Below are 18,468 nucleotides of genomic sequence, written 5' to 3' on the forward strand. Positions count from 1 at the left end.
AAAGTGTGAAACCCTTATCTGATTAACAACCAGAAAGCCAGAAGTGGAGCTGAGTCTCAAAGTGCTAGACTTGAGCAAAAGCTCAGACAGGGACAGTGCCCAGGCCAGGTCCCATGCTGGGGGGGGGGTTGGGATAGGAGAGCAGGGGCGGCTGAGAGACAGAAAACAGAAGCCAAAGCAGAGGATTTGTTGTCCTAAATATCATTGTAAATGTAATAGCTAATTTCTTTTTTCCTTGGGTCTGGTCATGGGGCCTGAACTCTGGGCCTGGACACTGTGCCTCAGCTCTTCAGCTCAAGGCTAGCGCTCCACTACTTGAGTCACAGCGCCATTTCCGACTTTTTGCTTATGTGGTGCTGAGGAATTGAACCCAGGGCCTCATGCATACAAGGCAAGCACTCTACTACTGAGCCTCCTTCCCAGCCCTGTAATAGCTAATATTAAGTATTTAAAATGTTTAGCTATACCTTCAGCTTTATTTAGTCCTTTTGACAGCCAAAGAAGATAGTACCATTAGCCTTGTTTTACAGATGACATCAAGGCATAGGAAGGTTATGATAAATGATAATTCAACACCTTTATACAGGTGGGGAAAAATGAAAAAAATCAAATTATAAATGAAACAGATATCTTAGGTTAATTTGTAAATGTTGATGGACTGGTTAGAGGCTTGTTTGCCGTGTGTTTTCCCAGCTCCCATCTGGTAGAAATGTGTTTATAGTAGTTTGAACAAGGCTGTGGAGGAGTGAGTCAAGCCACTAGAGGGAGCTTGAACACAACAGTAAAGTACCAGAAGCAGAGCCTGAACAGGTGATACCAAAATGCCTATCAACTTAAACAATTGTTTCTAATGAAAACCTCCCTTCAGGATCAACTTCATTACTCAGATATAAACTCAAGATTTAGTGTTTTTATTCAACACTGTTTATACCTGGGAAGACTCGTGACGTTCAGAGGCGGTTGAGATGTTTTCATTACCATTCTGCCCTTTGGAGGACATTCTAATGAGAGCAGGTGTCCAGATTTTTAAAATTTTTTAAAATTGTTTTGGCAGTAGGGCTTGAACTCAGAGCCTGGGTGCTGTCCCTGAGCTCTTTTGTTCAAGGTTAGCACTCTTAACCACTTTGAGCCATGGCTCCACTTGCGGTTTTCTTGTGGTAATTGGAGATAGAGTCTCACGGAGTTTCCTGGCTTTTAACTGTGATCCTAAGATCTTCCCAAGTAGCTAGGATTACAGGCATGATCCACCAGCACCTAGCTTCTGAATATTTCAGTGTAAGCATATTTAAGGTGTTTTGTTTGTAAAAAATCCTTTAGACTCCAAAATTCATTGGCTTCCTGGGAAGGGTGTCATTGTGTTTATTGTTTCTTATTGAAGTACCCACTTAGCAGTGCTTTTTGCTCTAAGTACCTTGTTGAAGTAGAGTCACTTTTGCCTTTCGGGTCCCACTTAATTTTCCCATTTGGTTACAGCTTTCTGAAACATTTCCTGGTCTAAATATACATATGAAGGTCTAATGACATTTGTGCTATGTTTTAATGTACAGAAATGGTATGTTAACCTTAAAACCTTGGTTTTGGAGTTTTACTATCTTATTTATGTGTATTTTGAGAATTCCCTTTCCATGGTCTGGGTTACAACACACTAAATATCAGGTTCCCCTCTAATCATTGTTTTTGCCAGTTTTGGAGCTTAAACTCTGGGCCTGGGCACTATCCCTTTTCTTTTTGGCTCAAGGCTGGCACTGTCCCTTGAACCACAGCTCCATTTCTGTTTTGTTGGTGGGTAACTGGCTGGCATTAGACTCATGGACTTGCCTGCCCTGGCTGGCTTCCAACTGTGATTCTCAGATCTCAGCCTTCTGAATAGCTAGGATTATACGTATAAGCCACCAGCACTTGGCTGACTAGATTATTCCTGATATGTAACTTTTACAGTTGGTAGTACATTTTTCTGTAGATCCCCTTGTATATAGTGCTAATAAGGCCATTTAGTTAGGTATTTGTAGACTCAGTCGCTATAGATACAGTGTGTCATGCATTTTCCGTTATCGTGGAGGCAGATTTACTGTCCAAAGAGATGGCCAGTTTGCATTATCATTAGTAGTGTACAAATACTTGTATTTCCATTAGTCAAACATTAATTTCTGGGGCTGGGAAGGTGGCTCAGTGGTAGAGTGCTTGCCTTGCATGCATGAGGCCCTGGGTTCGATTCTTCAGCACCACATAAGCAGAAAAAGCTGGAAGTGGCACTGTGGCTCAAGTGGTAGATGCTAGCCTTGAGCTGAACAGCTGAGGGACAGCGCCCAGGCCGAGAGTTCAGGCCCCACGACTGGACCCAAAAAAATAAAATCATTTCTGCTAAGCCCATAGGCTAAAAAATGGTATTGTTTTAGCTTTCATTTTCCTGATAACTTTTGAAATTAAAGATTTTTCTCTTATGTGTACTGGCATTTTCATGTACCACATACCTTGCATATATAGTTAAACTAAGGCCAGGCCTGGTGACATCTATAATCCCAGCACTTGGTAGGAAAGGGAGGATGATTTAGAATTCAAGGCCAGCCTCAGATTGTCTGTAAATAAAGTAAAAATTTTATATGGCATGCCATTCTCGAAAGTGGCCAATTTTAATATTGTATAAAAAATTTAGCTTGTTACACAAGTACATATGTCCAATGATTTTATGCTTACAATCATATACATATCAAGGTAAGTACAAAAAAATTAGCATTTCTGCCAGAAAAGTCATGGCTCAAGTGGTAGAACACCAGCTGTGAGTAGATAACTAAGCAAGAGCAGGGAGCCCTGAGTTCAATCCCGAGTACTACCACCTCCACCACGCACACACACACACAAAAGGCATTTCCCATAGCCAGTATTGTACAGAAATAAGACTCCAACATTAGGCAGGATGAGGCAGAAGAAAATCATATCCATGGTACATTATGAAATACCTTGCATAGCTTATTTATTCTTACAATAAACCCATCTTAGAATTCTTCAGGATGTTTTGTCAGAAACTATACTAAAGTTAGTGTCTACATTTTGCTTTTTTTTTTTTTTGTATGAAATACCAGCTTCCTTGGTGCTGGCTGTATTTTCATAGACAACTACAGCCTGAGCTGTGGGGCTGTGAGTGCCTTTCACTGTAACCCTTCTATATTGACAAATAAGTATAGAGCATTTCTAGTCTTCATCTGTATCTTAGGCGGTTTTCCAAGGCTTCCATTCGCTCTGTCATTTCTTCTAGTACATCTCAATTAAGGAAAAGGAGTATGAATTGCTCATTTCAATTTATATTCAAATACAGTTTGATTACTAAGAGTTTGTCATGATATGTAAAAGATTTGTTTCCTATTTATGTCAGATATTTGAAAACCTAGCTTGTAAGTTTATAGCAATTGATTTACATATGCTTTCAAGACAAATATAGTTCAGGTTAATCTTTTTTAAAAACATCAAAGCCGGGGCTGGGAAGGTAGCTTAATGGTAGAGTGCTTGTCTTGCATGCATGAAGCCCTGGGTTCAATTCCTCAGCACCACATAAGCAGAAAAAGCCGAAGTGGTGCTATGACTCAAGTGAGAGAGCACTAGCCTTGAGCTGAAGAGCATAGGGACAGTGCCCAGGCCCAGAGTTCAGGCCCCATGACCAACAAAAACAACAACAAAGCCAAGCCAGATGCTGGTGGCTGATACCTGTAATAGGTACCCAGGATCACAGTTTGAAGCCAGCCTAGGCAACAAAATCCATCAGACTCTTTTTTTTTTTTTTGGTCCGGTCATGGGGCAACTCTGGGCCTGGGCGCTGTCCCTCAGCTCTTCAGCTCAAGGCTAGTGCTCTACCACTTGAGCCACAGCGCCACTTCCAGCTTTTTTCTTTTTACTTATGTGGTGCTGAGGAATCGAACCCCAGCCTCAGGCATTCAAGGCAAGCACTCTACCACTGAGCCACCTTCCCAGCCCCCCATGAGACTCTTTTTCTTCAATTAGCCATTAAATAGCCAGAAGTGGAGCTGTAACTCAAATGGTAGAGAACAAGCCTAGAGCTTAAGAGCTCAGGAACAGCACGTAGGCCCTGAGTTCAAACCCCAGGACCAGCCAAAAATAAAAGCTATCAAAGCCAGCTCAATTTGAATTTGTCCTTTTTTCCCCCTCACCTTTTTTTCCTCACACTTCTGTTGCTTATGAATTAGTTTGCCATAGCACTCTGGGAGCCAGAGTGACAGTGTTGGGGACGTGGTATAGAAAAGATGAAAGGATCCGGCTTTGGAAAATGAACTGTGAAGTCAAAACAAGAGTAAATTTTCACCCACAATCCCCTACAAGGCTAGAGAACAGTGGCTTTAGGGTTTCTAACCCATGCTCTTTACACTTAACTATAGTCTCCTGTGAAGTAGACCTTGCCTGGGGAGGGTCAGAAAGGGAGAGGAAGAGGCTTTAGAATAAGCATCTGTCTTCCCAGTAAGCTCCTTAATGCCCTCTAGCTGTGGCCCTGGCAGAATGAGAGAGAACCACTGTCAAAAGGATTATGTTTTGCTACTTAGGGAACATATTTCCAGCTTTTCAAGAATTGCTCAGCACTATTGTTATATAAGCCCACTGGCATAGGGTGGCTCAGAAGCAAACCATTCCCTATAGACTAGCTGATGCATGCTGAGATACATATTAGCTAGCTTTAGTAAGCTTACTGTAATTTTAAGTTCAGAGAAATTGGCAGTGTGATGGATGTGTAAAAGCACCAAAGCCTCATTTCTGAATTATCCCAAAGCATTCTTCTCATTTCTAATGTTGTTTTAATGAATCATGGGATCCTGCTGTTCCCCTGGTAGAATGTGCTGATATAAAAGAACTCTGCTGCCAAAAAAATAAAAATAAACATCTGAAAGTGGCTGCCATGCGGCTTAGGGCTAAAGTTTTGGGGTTTAGATAGAAACTACCTCGTCCTTCTTTCTTAGCCTAGACATATATATACCTTGGACACCATGCCAAGCACATGAAGCAGAGAGGGAGTTGTCTTTTTGTGGTTGTTCTTTATCTTTACATATTGCCTGGCTGACTGGCCTTAATTCTAATCTACTAGAACAGCAGATGGCAACTAGAGGGTTAAATCACTCTCATTAAGCGTGGGTTAACCTTGGCTCTGAAACACCTGTTAGGCCACTTTAAAAAAAAAAAAAAAGAAAAGTTCTTTCCTGGAGTCCACTGTTCTTGACTTGACTGATAAGCCCACATAGTATCAATAAAGTTTCAATAGTGTTCTTTGCACTCACATAAGTGCAATATTAGAAAAGGATATAGCGCTGGGTTAGTTTTCTTACTTCTTCATTGGCAAGGTTCTGGAACATGATGAGGTTTTCACATTTGCATTGATCGTGTTTCTCTTCCAAAGGGCTTCCTGGGGAAGCAGATGGAAAGTATTCACCTCAGTGGGTCACCAGACTTCTCAGATGCATAATCACAGAACTGAATCAGCACAGAGAAGAACCCATAATGAAAGAAGTGTTCAGCTTTTTCCATGCCACCGGATTTAGTTAAGCACACATGGGGAAAGGGTTGTGTGTGTTTGTGTCAGTTGTGGGACCTGAACTCTGGGGCCTGGGAGCTGTCCCTCCGTTCTTCAGCTCAAGGTGAGCACTCTACCACTTGAGCCACAACACCACTATCAGCGTTTTCTGCTTATGTGGTGCTGAGGAATTGAACTCATGGCTTCATGCATGCAAGGCAAGGCAAGCACTGAGCCACTTTTCCAATCCTGTGTGTGCTTCTAACAATGGAAGAGTGTTAGAAGATGGTGCTGTTTCTACATCTTCTTTGAAGCCCAGTTGGTTGACAAGCTGAAAAGTTAATATCAAGTTATCTTACAGCAATATTTAACTTGGAATTACCTGAAGATTTGGTTGAGTGGAACCGTTTATGCGTAGACCACGGAAGATTGTCTTCTTCAAACAGATATCTATGCTGCACTGCAAAATTAGAACAGGAAAGTAGGTCTCGGATATTTATGGTGACTGGTTCAGATTCTGTAAAAATAAAGAAAATTGAAGTCAAACCGGCTTAACACTACTGTGTGTGAAAGCAGCCATCAGCAGAATATAAAAAGCAAATAGTATTCCTAGCACTTGATACACAGCTTGTTTGCAGGGACACACTGGTATACTGAAAGCTGTCAGCAGAGACACTGGTTGCCAAATATGGCTTAAAGTATAGAGTAAATCTTTGCTGTTGTTGGGGGAAAGAAGCCTAAATTGGCATCAATTAAATCTTTCTACCTCACAGCTGTAATCAGGAAGGAAATTATGGTGGAGGCATCCTCCAAAAGTTCTGCAAACACTGCTTTTGAGGAATTACCTGTTGGCTGGTGGACTTTCTGTGGAAATTCCTCTGCTGGGGAATCCTGTCTTCCATCTGAATCTTCTAGAGCTGAGTGTAAAGAGCCAAAAGCAGTTACAGTTTCTACATGCAAGCATGCCCACTTTAGAAAGCTGTTTACCTACTTGCCACCACCTAGGATCTTTTGGCTTTATTGGATAATACCAAAGAATCAAAACAGCAATTGGTTACTGTCATCATCTATGATCACATTAGAGCAGTTTTCTCTTCTAAGAGAGAAATACATCTTCTAAAGAATACCTCCTGCCAGGGCTGGGAAGGTGGCTCAGTGGTAGAGCGCTTGCCTTGCATGCCTGAGGAACCTGGGTTCGATTCCTCAGCACCACATAAGCAAAAAGAAAAAAGCCGGAAGTGGCGCTGTGGCTCAAGTGGTAGAGCGCTAGCCTTGAGCTGAAGAGCTGAGGGACAGCGCCCAGGCCCAGAGTTCAGGCCCCACAATCGGACCCCCCCCCCAAAAAAAAGAATAGCTCCTGCCCAATGTCATGTCTAGAAAGTAAAGGGGGAAATAATGGAGTAGGGAAGTTATTGAAGAGCCATGTTGTGATGGCTGCAGGCATTTCAATAGGAATGAGTAGTCCTGGGCAAAGTGTGACCTACTACTCTCAGTCCCCCTTCACCCTACAGTTCTTCCCTTCAGAGGAAGAAGATACATCACCTAGACTGCATTTCACAGGCACATGAACCCGGGCCAGGAGTGAAAAAGAAAACGGGCAGGACTGCTATGTATAAGCATATTTGACTCAATGAACTGGGAAGGCATACAAGACAAAATCTGACCTGGACAGGACAGTCTAATATTCTGCAATGTAGTGCACATAGGAAGACACCTTTACATTTCCCACAGTGGCTCCAATTATAGGCACATCTTGAGGTTGCACCTGAACTCACTTTTATTTGCTGCTTCTGGAGCTTAAACTGTGCCTGGGCCCTGTGCCTAAACCCCTTTTTGCTCAAAGCTAGTGCTCTACCACTTGAGCCACACACAGCTACACTTCTGGCTTTTTCTTTGATTATTGGAGACAAGAGTCTCACAGACTTTCCTTTCCAGGCTGGCTTCCAACCTCGATCCTCAGATCTCAGCATTTTGAGCACCTGGTTTGTTTTTTTTGGTTATTGTTTTGTTGGTTGTAGGGCTTTAACTCAGAGCCTAGACACTGTCCCTGAGCTATTTGCTCTACTACTTTGAGCCATAGCTCCACTTCCAGTTTTATGGCTTCAAACTGCAATCCTCAGATCTCAGCCTCCTGAGTAGCTAAGATTATAGGCATGAGCTATGAGTGCCCAGTGTTCACTTTTATTTGTATGATTGTTTTTTGCTTAAAAGATTGCTTCTGTGTCTTGATGAGTATGAAGTATGCTGGCCTTTCAAACATACAGAGCAACTGCTCAAGCAATGGTAGTCACCATGTTTGCCTTTCCTTCTCTCTCTCTGCTCCTGTTAAGTGTTTCCAGGTATCCCTGGCCTGAGGACCATGCTTTCTTTGAGCCTGTTGAAAGAGCAGACTGAGGATTTCTCCCTCCTGGTTTATGCTGGCCACTGGCTAAGGTCTTTCTTGGGTACCTGCTACAGTACCTTCGCAGATGCCTTGCTTCAGTTTTTCACTTATCTCGCCCATGGTGCTGAAGTCTTCTGCATAGAAGAGGTGCTTGTCAGTGGGCTCTGAAGCAATCTCTTGTAGTTCTTCCTCGATAGCTTTTCCTACCCCAACAGCATACATAGTGATGCCTAGGGGCCAGAGCAAATTAAAACAAGATAGAGAATAGTGTTATCAAGATCCGAAGGTTGTGTCTACTACATTCCAAAGTTAACTAGGTATTAAGATTGGCAAGATTGATGCTACCAACATCCATTTCTTTGCCTTTTTTCCACTTTTTTTTTTTTGGTCGGTTGAGGGGCTTGAACTCTGGGTCTGGGTACTGTCCCTGAGCTCTTCAGCTCAAGACACAGTGCCACTTCTGGTTTTCTAGTGGTTAATTGGAGATAAGAGTCTCATGGACTTCCCTGCCCAGGCTGGCTTTGAACTGGGATCCGCAAATCTCAGCCTCCTGAGCAGCTAGGATTATAGGCATGAGCCACCAGCACCTGGCTTTCCCATCATTTTTATTTTGGCCCTGTGAACAAAAAGATCTCTCTCTCTCTCTCTCTCTCTCTGTCTGTCTCTCTCGGACCCTAAAGAGAAAAGAGACATCTGGAAGAGACTGGAAGCTAAGGCACCACCTGCTGCTCAGCTCTGAGGAAGCCTATTTAACAAAGTGCAACTTTTTTTTTTTTTTTGCTGGTCCTGGGGCTTGAACATGGCCTGGCCACCATCCCTGAGCTTTTGTGCTCAAGGTTAGTGCTCCACTTTTTTTTTTTTTTTGTAGTTTATTAGAGATAAGAGTTTCACAAACTTTCCTGCTAGGGTTGGCTTCAAACTACATTCCTCAGATCTCAGCCTCCTGAGCAGGTAAGATTACAGGAATGAGCCACCAGCACTCAGCAACAAACTTTATTTCCAATTAACTGTCAAAAAGCTGCAAGTGGGGCTATGGCTCAAGTAGTACAGTGCTAGCCTGGAGCAAAAGTTCAGGGACAGAGCCCAAGCTCTGAGTTTAAGCCCCAGGAATGATGCGTGCACGCACATGTGCGCACACCCCCCCACACACACACAAATGTGTTTATATTTCTACACTTTTACAGCAAAAGTTCCCACTGGGAATCTATATTTTAACTTCTTCAGGTGATTCAAAAGCAAACATGACTGGGAGTTTCTGTGTCCTTGTGGTTAAACAGTGCGTGCAGAATGATTCTCCCCACTGGAGGTCACACTGGTAGGAAATCACATCATGGAGCTGGGACTGTCTCATTCTTTTTTTTTTTTTTTGTCAGTTATGGGGCTTGAATTCTCTGGGCCTAGGCGCTGTCTCTGAGCTCTTCAGCTAAGGTAAGCACTCTACCTCTTGAGCCACAGTGACACTTTCTTACTGAGTGTCAAGGACTTTCCTGCCTAGGCTGGCTTTGAACTGAGATCCTCAGACCTCAGCCTCCTGAGTAGCTAGGACTACAGGCATGAGCCCCGGGCACCTGGCATCTCATTCTTAATATAACATCTCTGGAGTCCCACTCTGGCCTCTAGGTGGCAGTTTACTCAAGGTGTCTATGGGCAGTTTTCAGGAAGCCTATGCTACTGTGCCCATTGAGTGAACTTAAGAACCCCAAGCCTTGAATGTTGCCCTATCTCCATCCCCTCTTACCATTGGCCTTGGCTTTACTGGCCCACTCGGAGACATCATCCTGAGCCCGTCCATCAGTAAACACGATGGCCGCTCTGGGAACCCGTGTGGAGAGGGGCCTGGCCCCTTCTGCTTGTGAGAAGCTTCTCTCAAACATGTGTTTCAATGCCAGTCCCGTCATGGAGCCCTTGCCCATGTATTTCATGTGGACCACGGCTTTCTTCATGTCTCTGGCTGAGCTGAAATTTCTCAGGGTAAACTCTGTGCGGACCTGCGTGGAATACTGGAGCAGCCCCACTCGAGCAGCTTTGGGGGAAACTGCCAGGGAATCGATAATTCCAGTGACAAACTGCTTCACAATCTCAAAATTCTCCTCTCCAAGGCTCTTGGATCCATCAATCACAAAGACCAGGTCAATGGGGCCTTCAGTACATCCTACAGGCACAAAAAGACAGTTGACAAGGATGAATCACTGCAAATCATCTATGTAGAATTATACTCCTATTGGGAGCATAACCACTTTGCTTGTTACGTAATACACAGGACAGACAAGAAGTGCTGAAAGGGTCACAAGGAACAATCATTTTCAAAGTTTTAGTTTGATCATCAAATTGGTAAAATTTTAATCTTATTTTTAATTTAATTAATTAATTTATTTTGTTTATATGTTACTAAGGAATCAAACCCAGGGCCTCATGCATGCCAGGCAAGCACTCTACCACTGAGCCACTTTCCCAGGCCAAAATTGTAATCGTCACAAGCAAAACCATATACTAGATATACAAATGATCTGAGAAACAGACAACAGCCTGATCAACAGCCAGGACTAGGAGAAATTATATGTACAGTGCTCTAAAGGTTTGAGTACAATTGAGTAAACAATTCCGATCACTTACTCGGGGACGGTGGCATTCTGATGGACAGTGTAATGCTTAACATTCTTCTCAGCCATCCATCCCCTCCCCTCTTGCAAGCTGTAACCCAGCTTATACCAGATATTCTCTCAATATTCCAGCCCTGCATACATTCCGGCAAAGACTTGCTTATTGAGCATCGGCTTAGTACAAGGCAGAGGATACAGAAGGATTGCAATAAGTGACCAAAACAAAATGCCACATTGCTTAAAAGCCTAATAGTGTATACTCTGCCATGCTCCATGTGGTACAGCAATTATGTAATGGTGTGTCTGTTTCTTCTTCTAGTCTGTGAGCTCTTCCTTGGTAGGGACTGGGTTTCATTAATTTCTGTGCCCCTATTAGTGACATAATAGAAGAATGGGGTGGGGCCGGGCACTGATGTCTCACACCTATAATCCAAGCTACTCAGGAGGCTGAGCTCTGAGGATTGCAGTTTGAAGCCAGCCTGGGCAGGAAAATCCATGAGACTCTAATCTCTAATAAACTACCTCCCAGAAAAACAGAAGTAGAGCTATGGCTCAAGTGGTAGAGCACTAGCCTTGAGAAAAGAATCTCAGGGACAACTCCCAGGTTCTGTAATTAAGCCCCAGGACCAGCACACACACTCACAAAAGAACAAGGTGGCATCATTGGGCAGCAGTACCCTATTAACCTAGTAAGGCTTTAAAAAAAAGTATGTCTTTTTTTCCCCCTTTCTAGTAATGCTGGGATTTGACTCAGGATTCACTATTGCTAGGCAGGTGCTCTACCTCTTGAACCATACCCCCACCTTAAGAATTCATTTTCTCTACACTAGAGCCTTTGAGCAACTTATAGGGCTGACAATAAAAGAGAGAGAAAAACTTTATGAAAATACTTAAGCAATTTGGGGTTGAGAAACTTTGTTATTTAGGGCTGTATAATGAAACATTTACAGATTCCTAAATGGATGATCTCATTTCAGTCTATAGTATGTTATTTTAGCATTCTCTTTAATATAGCAAGCAGCTGTCTGATCTTTCAAAATGAAGCACAACACTATGAGCAAGCAAAGACGTACACATGCAAAAATATTTAAATGCATGGCCAGTCTAAATGCTAATGTAGGATTGTGGGTGTGGCTCAAGTAGAGTACTTGTCTACCAAACTCAAGGTCCTGACTTGAAACCCCAGTACCATTAAAATAAAAACGTTTACTCATAAAATGCTAATGTCATTCTCTCCTTCATTCCTACCCCCCCCAAGAATGTGGGGGGAGCTGTGTTCTTCTCTTTCTCCATTAAGTGCTTCTTTTCATTATTCAATATATCGATTCATTAATAGTGAAAGAGGGAAAGGCCAATTCAGAGCTTCATGCACATTCATAAACTATTTTGGATTAACCAGAAACACTTGGGTGGCCTACATGTGGCTCTCCACAGATTGCAGAAATTTTAGAATCATATTTTAACAGTGAACATTTTATCTTTTCCTGTATACCCTTTTCTTTCCAAACAGAACCAGTCCTTATGGCCTCTACCATAGAGGACACAGAGACTTCTTCCGGAATCACAAACATTGTGAGAGAGAGCAGAATGGCTCAGACCCTTTGTGTTTAGACCCAGGAAGGACCCACTTGCTGACTGTATTGTTGGCAGGTTGATTACTCCCATTTTCCTTGGGAAGTTTCTTTCCAGTAGCTAAGCCAGAGAGGTTGATTTGTTCTCAGAACATAGTTTTCGCAGGGTTCTAACATTTCAGAATTGGGTAAGTCCAACAGTTCATCTACTCTAGCCCTGCTGTTGCTTACCTCTCTACATTAGCCTGGGCCAGGCCACCTCTCCTGACAAAGGTGCTCAGCACCTACTACCAAAGCCCCACTTTTAGACAGCTCTGCTTCAAAGGAATTCAAGAGAGACTGCCTACCAAACCCTGCCTATATGCCAGCACTGGATACCTGATCTACCTGTGCCTTATGATGGTTCTTAAAGCCAGACAACAGAGACTCAGGTTAAATAGGAGCAAAGTCACACAAGAAGTATCAAGTCCAAGTCTGTCTGACTTGCTGCTCTTGCTCGGAACTAATTAATCTTGCAGCTCCTTCTCTGGCCTCAAGCTGAGCTGCCAGCTTCTCCCAGATTGGCTGCTAGGCTGGGGTGGGAGGAGGTACCATATAAATCATATATAGGAGACCGTCATTTGGTGGTTGAATGATAAGTATCTCATGCCTTTTATCCAACAATAGTCTCCGTTTATTTTTTGCTATGCAAGGAAATGAATTTACCATCATGTTCTTTCTAAGTTATGTTTATCTTAACCTATTCCCTTACTATTTCTAAAAACATAAATCAACACTAGCCTTGAGTGAAAAAGCTCAGCGACAACTACTGAGTAGCAGTAATGGGACTTGTACTCAGGCCCTAAGTGCTGTTGCTTAGGTTTTTTTGCTCAAGGTGGGCACTCTACCACTTAAACCACAGTTCCATCTCTGGATTTTTAGTGGTTAATTGGAGATAAGATTCTCATAGCCTGGCACTGGTGGCTCACACCTGTGAGGAGGCTGAGATCTGAGGATCGTGGTTCAAAGCCAGCCTGGGAAGAAAAGGCTGTAAGACTGTTAGTCCCAATTAACCACCAGAAAAATGGAAGTGGTGCTGTGGCTCAGTGGTACAGTGCCTGGCGCTGTGGCTCAAATGCTAGCCTTGAGCAAAAGAGGTCAGGGTCAGAGCCTAGGCTCTGAGTTCAAACCCCTATCTGGCCAAAAAAAAAAAAAAGTGTCACAGACTTTCCTTCCTGGGCTGATTTGGGATTAAGCTCCTCATCAAGCACTGCTGGCTCATGCCTATAATCCTAGCTACTCAGGCAGCTGACATCTGAGGATTGAAGTTCAAAGCCAGCCCAGGCAGCAATGTTCATAAGACTCTTTATTTTTAATTAACTACCAAAAAAAAAAAAAGCCAGAAGTGAAACTGTAGATCAAGTTGTACAGCGAAAGCCTTGGGAATAAAAGCTCTGGGACAACACCCAGGCCCCGAGTTTAATCTCTAGAACTAGCACCAAACAAACAAACAAATCAATAAATATTGGACCTATTCAGGTACACACTGGCTTATTATTGCCATTTATGACCTACCTTTATTAACATAAGCTACCACTGGACACTTTGATCTCTAATAACTACAGCAGAGGAGTCCATCAGCTGCACTGGACATTGATGAAAGTGAGCTAAGCAACTCAAGGGCAGCGATGGGAGGGAGGGAATGAGAGAGAAAGAAGGAGCAGCTTACACTAAGCAAAAAGAAAGAAATGTACGTAACACCCTATTTGGAAGAAACAGTTGCACTGTCAAAGCTCATAGAGTTCATAAGCTTTATAGAAAGTGATCATGACATTCACCTTGTGAAGGTTAAAATGTGTTTGTGACTTTAGCTAAATATCACTATCCCACAATATTGTAAAGTTTATGTAATCACTTAATCTCAATAAAGAAATTAAAAAAAACCCAAACTACAGTGGCTTTAATCTCTCATTTATAGTTCTCATTTTAAGTTTCTTATCATGTTTAGAAAGTGTCTATATTCTGAGACTATTAAATAAGTCTCTTCTAATTTCCTTTAGCTATGTTGTGACTCGTTTTCCCCCCAGGTTGTGGGGCTTGACCTCTGGGCCTGGGTGCTGTCCCTGAGCTCTTCAACTCAAGGTGCTCGCTCTACTACTTGAGCCACAGCACCACTTCCGGTTTTCTGAGTGGTTTATTAGAGATAAGAGTTTTCTGCCTGGGCTGGCTTTGAACTATGATCCTCAGATCTCAGCCTCCTAAGTAGCTAGGATTACAGGCGTGAGGCACCAGCACCCTTATGTTTAAATCTTTGTTCCATCTGGCTAGCATAGCATATGCTATCATCAGATTTTTTTTCCAGTGCTGTGGATTGAACCCAGGGCCTTGCACATTCTAGGAAAATATTTTTCCACTTAGCTCTATCTCTATATATCTATATCCTTATTCAGCCCAAGCTCATTCAAGTGTGTTGACTGATCGCGAGCTCCTGTCAATTAAAACAAGTATTTTGGCAAGTGCTGCTATAATTAAGCCTACTCTCCCCCACTTTTCTGTTTGTGTACCCACAATTACAATTGTGGGAGAAGTAAAAGGGAGAGGTTTGTTGCCCGAGAATATGCCAGAAAAGCAGTTATGTCAAAATCAAATGGAAGCCAGGTTCCAGCTACTTACTCTTGCAGCGCCTTCCACCCTCAGCGAGGATGAATCCCTCCGAGCACTTGCAGACATAGGAGTCGCCACTGTTCACACAAATGTGTTCGCAGCCATGCTGGGTGGACTTGCAGACATCCTTCCCTAAGGAAGTGGGGGGAGGCAAGGTCCCATGAGGATAGAAATGAGCTGGGCCCCTACTTTTAAGGGGAGATTAAATAAACCATATACTCAAAAAAATTCTTAAGCTGGATGCTGGTGGCTCTCGCCTGTAATCCTAGCTACTCAGGAGGCTGAGATCTGAGGATCATGGTTCAAGGCCAGCCAGGGCAGGAAAGGCCGTGAGACTCTTATTTCCAATTAACCACCAGAAAAAAAGCAGAAGTGGTGCTGTGGCTCAAAGTGGTAGAGTGCTAGCCTTCAGCTAAAGAGTTCAGGGACAGAGCCCAGACCCAGAGTTCAAGCCCTACGACTAACAACAACAACAAAATTCTTTAGAAGAAAATCCCAAAACATCTGGGTTGAAAACTAACTTTACAGTTTTCTGTTTTTTTTTTTTTTTGGAGGGGGGGCAGTTCCAGTCCTAGGGCTTGAACTTAAGAGCCTGGGAGCTGTTCATGAGATTTTTTTGCCCAAGGCTAGTACTCTACCACTTAGCCACAGCTCTACTTCCTGCTTTTTGCTAGTTAATTAAGAGGTAACAGTCTCACAGACTTTTAATCTCTTAAGCTACTCTACCACCCTTTGCCCTCTCTGACTTATAAGATCTGCCAAGAAGAAAAAGCACAGAAATCATCTTCTGATCTTTGTAGTGGATTGCTGTCGAAGATGCAGTGAGGCTTACGTCTGCAGGTTTTCCTGTCATCACGGAGGGTGTACCCCTCAAAGCACCGGCACACAAAGGAGTCTTCTTTGCTGATACACAAATGTTCACAGCCATGGTCCCCCAAAGCACAGGAGTCCAGTTCTGGGAATCAAAGCAGAATTACAGAAACAGGAAGCAAAATGATTCATACACTGATACCTTAATAGTTTACAAAAGACATTTCAGACTGAGGAGTCAGGCACACAGTGGGCTCTGGGTGAGCACATGGCTAGTGTGGAAAGACCATGTGTGAGAGAATGGACAGGAGAAAGCCTCCATTGAGAAATTCCTGACGAACCACAATCCACTGGTCTGACCTCCCACAGAACACAACCGCAGTACCCAAGCTAGGACCTAGCATCTGTGACATTGGTTAGGAAATTGTAAAAGGAAGGTTTGGAGGAAGACCAGGAAGAAGAGGGACAGAGTGAGTGCCACAGGTGGGAACATTCCTCACCAGGGGACTTAGTACTTACTTCTGCAGCGTTTTCCATCCTCAGCAAGTCTGAATCCCTCCAGGCATTTGCAAGTGTACGACTCACCACTGCTCACACAAACGTGCTCACAGCCATGGGTCACAGCTTGGCAGACATCTTTCCCTGAGGAGAGCAGAGCCAGTGAAAACAATCGAGTCAACCTAACTTTGACATGGAAGATCCATCCATCTCAGGCACTGGACTCTATTGCCTCAGGGGCAGGAGGGTAAGATCAAGGATGATCTGTGATTTTAGTGGCTGAACTTGGCACCAAAAATACAATCTTTCTTACTATGGCTGCCAGCAGCGTTTTCAACATCTGGTTTGCATGCAATCAGTCCATCTACTGCTTCCTGCAGACATGGCTTCTCAGACCAGGATGGAAATGCTGTTGCTATGATTACTTAGGAGATTAAACTGCAATTTAGATTAGAAACCCTGTGGTCCGATTTTGGCTTTATCCTTGATATAATATGATGTGGGAGAATCACTTAACCTCTTAGATTTTAGCTTTCCTGTCTGAAAAATGAGAATAATTACTCTGGTTATGCATCTTTTCTTCAAATAGTGTCAGTCAAGTTGCTCTTCTAAAGAGTTTTGAAAAACTTGAGAATAAGATGGTAGATAGAGATGGGAATTGTTTGCCCAGGATTACACATTCCTCTTTCATTTTTTCCTCCTTCTCCTCCTCTTCCTCCTCCGCCTCCTTCCCCCTTTCCCCTCCTCTCCCCCCTTTTCTCTCTCTGCAACACTATAATTTGATCTTAGGGTCTTATGCTTGCTCACAGATAGCACTCTACCACTTGATCCACACCTCCAGCCCTGCTTTTTGGCTGGTTATTTTGGAGTTGGAATTTTTCTTCTGAGCTTGCTACAATGGTCCAGATCTCAGCCTCCTCAACACCTAAGACTACAGGCATGAGCTACCAGTGCTCTGCTCATTAATCTATTTTCATATGAAGTACTTGGATTACATCACCTCCACTTCATTCTCTTCTTTCTTACTGGTTTCTACCCAAACGTGCCCCCCCTTTTTTTGCCAGTTGTGGGGCTTGAATTCTGGGCCTGGGTGCTGTCTCTGAGCTCTTTTTGTCCACGGCTAGCACTCTACCACTTGAGCCATACCACTTCTGCTTTTTTTGTGATTAATTGGAGATGAGAGTCTCCCAGACTTTCCTGCTTGGGCTGGCTTTGAACCATGATTGTCAGACCTCAGGCCTCCTGAGTAGCTAGGATTATAGGAGTGAGCCACCAGCACCTGGCTTATACTGTCATTCTTTGTAAGTTTATATACTATGTGAGAAAGAACATGTCTTTCTCAGTCTGGCTTATTTCACTTAACATAATGATCTCCAGGTTCACTCATTTTTCTTCATTTGTCTTTATGGCTAAATATTACTCCATTGTGTATATATACTACATTTTCTTTATCCATTGGTGAGCACCCTGGCTGATTCCACCAGGTGGGCGATTGTGAATAGCACTGTGAAGAATATGGATGTGCAGGTGTCTCTACTGTATGCTGACTACATTCCTACAGATTCATGCCCAGGAGTGGTATACTTTGTTTTTACCAGAGAGGGTCTCATATTTCTGCCAGGCCAGGACCATGACCATATTCTTCCTATCTCCTGAGTAGTTTGAATCATAGTTGTGTATCATCAAGCCTGGTTCAACTTTTTCTCCTCTCCACTCCCTGCCCCACTTTTCTTTTCTTTTTTGTGCTGTTACTAGGGCTTGAACTTGGGGCCTGGGTGCTGTCCCTGAGCTTTTCTGCTCAGGGTTAGTGCTCTACCATTTCTACCTCTTTGGTGGCTAAATGTAGCTAAGAGTCTCAGGGACTTTTCTGCCCAGGCTGGCATTGAACCACAATCTTCAGATCTTAGCTTCCTGAGTAGCTAGAATTACAGGTATGAGGCTTTTGAGAGTAACTGGCTTATCAAGTGATCACAGGGTGAATGCCTGCACAGTCTGCTCCAGGTAAACTTACGTCTGCAGCTTTTCCCATCATCACGGAGGGTGTACCCCTCAAAGCACTGGCACACAAAAGAGTCTTCTTTGCTGACACACAGATGTTCACAGCCATGGTTCCCCAAAGCACAGGAGTCCAGTTCTGGGAATCAAAGCAGAATTACAGAAACAGGAAGAAAATGATTTACACATCTCAGATGGGTGTGGTGGCACTCACCCATAATCCCGGCACTCAGGCGACTGAGACAGGAAGATGAGAGTTTGAGGCCAGCCTGAGCCATATAAAGAGACCCTGTCTCAAAACCCAAAACTTTGGTAGGGGGGGAAGGTGGGCTGGGTGGGGGGGGGGCAGAGGGAGGATGGGATGGGAATGGGAAACAAAGGAGGAGGCTACAATGCTTGATAAGAAATGTACTCATTATCTTGCCCATGTAATTGTAACCCCTCTGTACAGTATTTTCACAA

The 18,468-nt window shown here is 43.4% G+C and overlaps 1 protein-coding gene across 2 annotated transcripts in view; it reads right to left on the bottom strand.

Annotated features, from left to right (window-relative positions):
- Positions 1-2,614: 2,614 nt before the first annotated feature.
- The window catches only part of Matn2 (matrilin 2), a 118,510-nt gene continuing 102,656 nt past the window's right edge, over positions 2,615-18,468 (bottom strand). The window contains exons 11-20 of one of the 2 annotated variants that reach the window (XM_013012539.1): positions 18,023-18,145; positions 16,033-16,155; positions 15,536-15,658; positions 14,713-14,835; positions 9,628-10,041; positions 7,967-8,119; positions 6,352-6,423; positions 5,889-5,966; positions 5,300-5,398; positions 2,615-3,252 (exon numbers count right to left, since the gene is read on the bottom strand). In XM_013012539.1, the coding sequence (XP_012867993.1) occupies positions 3,197-3,252; positions 5,300-5,398; positions 5,889-5,966; positions 6,352-6,423; positions 7,967-8,119; positions 9,628-10,041; positions 14,713-14,835; positions 15,536-15,658; positions 16,033-16,155; positions 18,023-18,145 (1,364 nt within the window). In that variant the 3' untranslated portion in view covers positions 2,615-3,196. Of the gene's footprint in view, positions 3,253-5,299; positions 5,399-5,888; positions 6,024-6,351; positions 6,424-7,966; positions 8,120-9,627; positions 10,042-14,712; positions 14,836-15,535; positions 15,659-16,032; positions 16,156-18,022; positions 18,146-18,468 lie in introns of both variants that reach the window. The other variant, XM_013012538.1, reaches the window with a different exon arrangement.

This window comes from Dipodomys ordii, unplaced genomic scaffold, assembly GCF_000151885.1.
Source record: "Dipodomys ordii isolate 6190 unplaced genomic scaffold, Dord_2.0 Scaffold17, whole genome shotgun sequence".
NCBI classification, from domain to species: Eukaryota; Metazoa; Chordata; class Mammalia; order Rodentia; family Heteromyidae; genus Dipodomys; species Dipodomys ordii.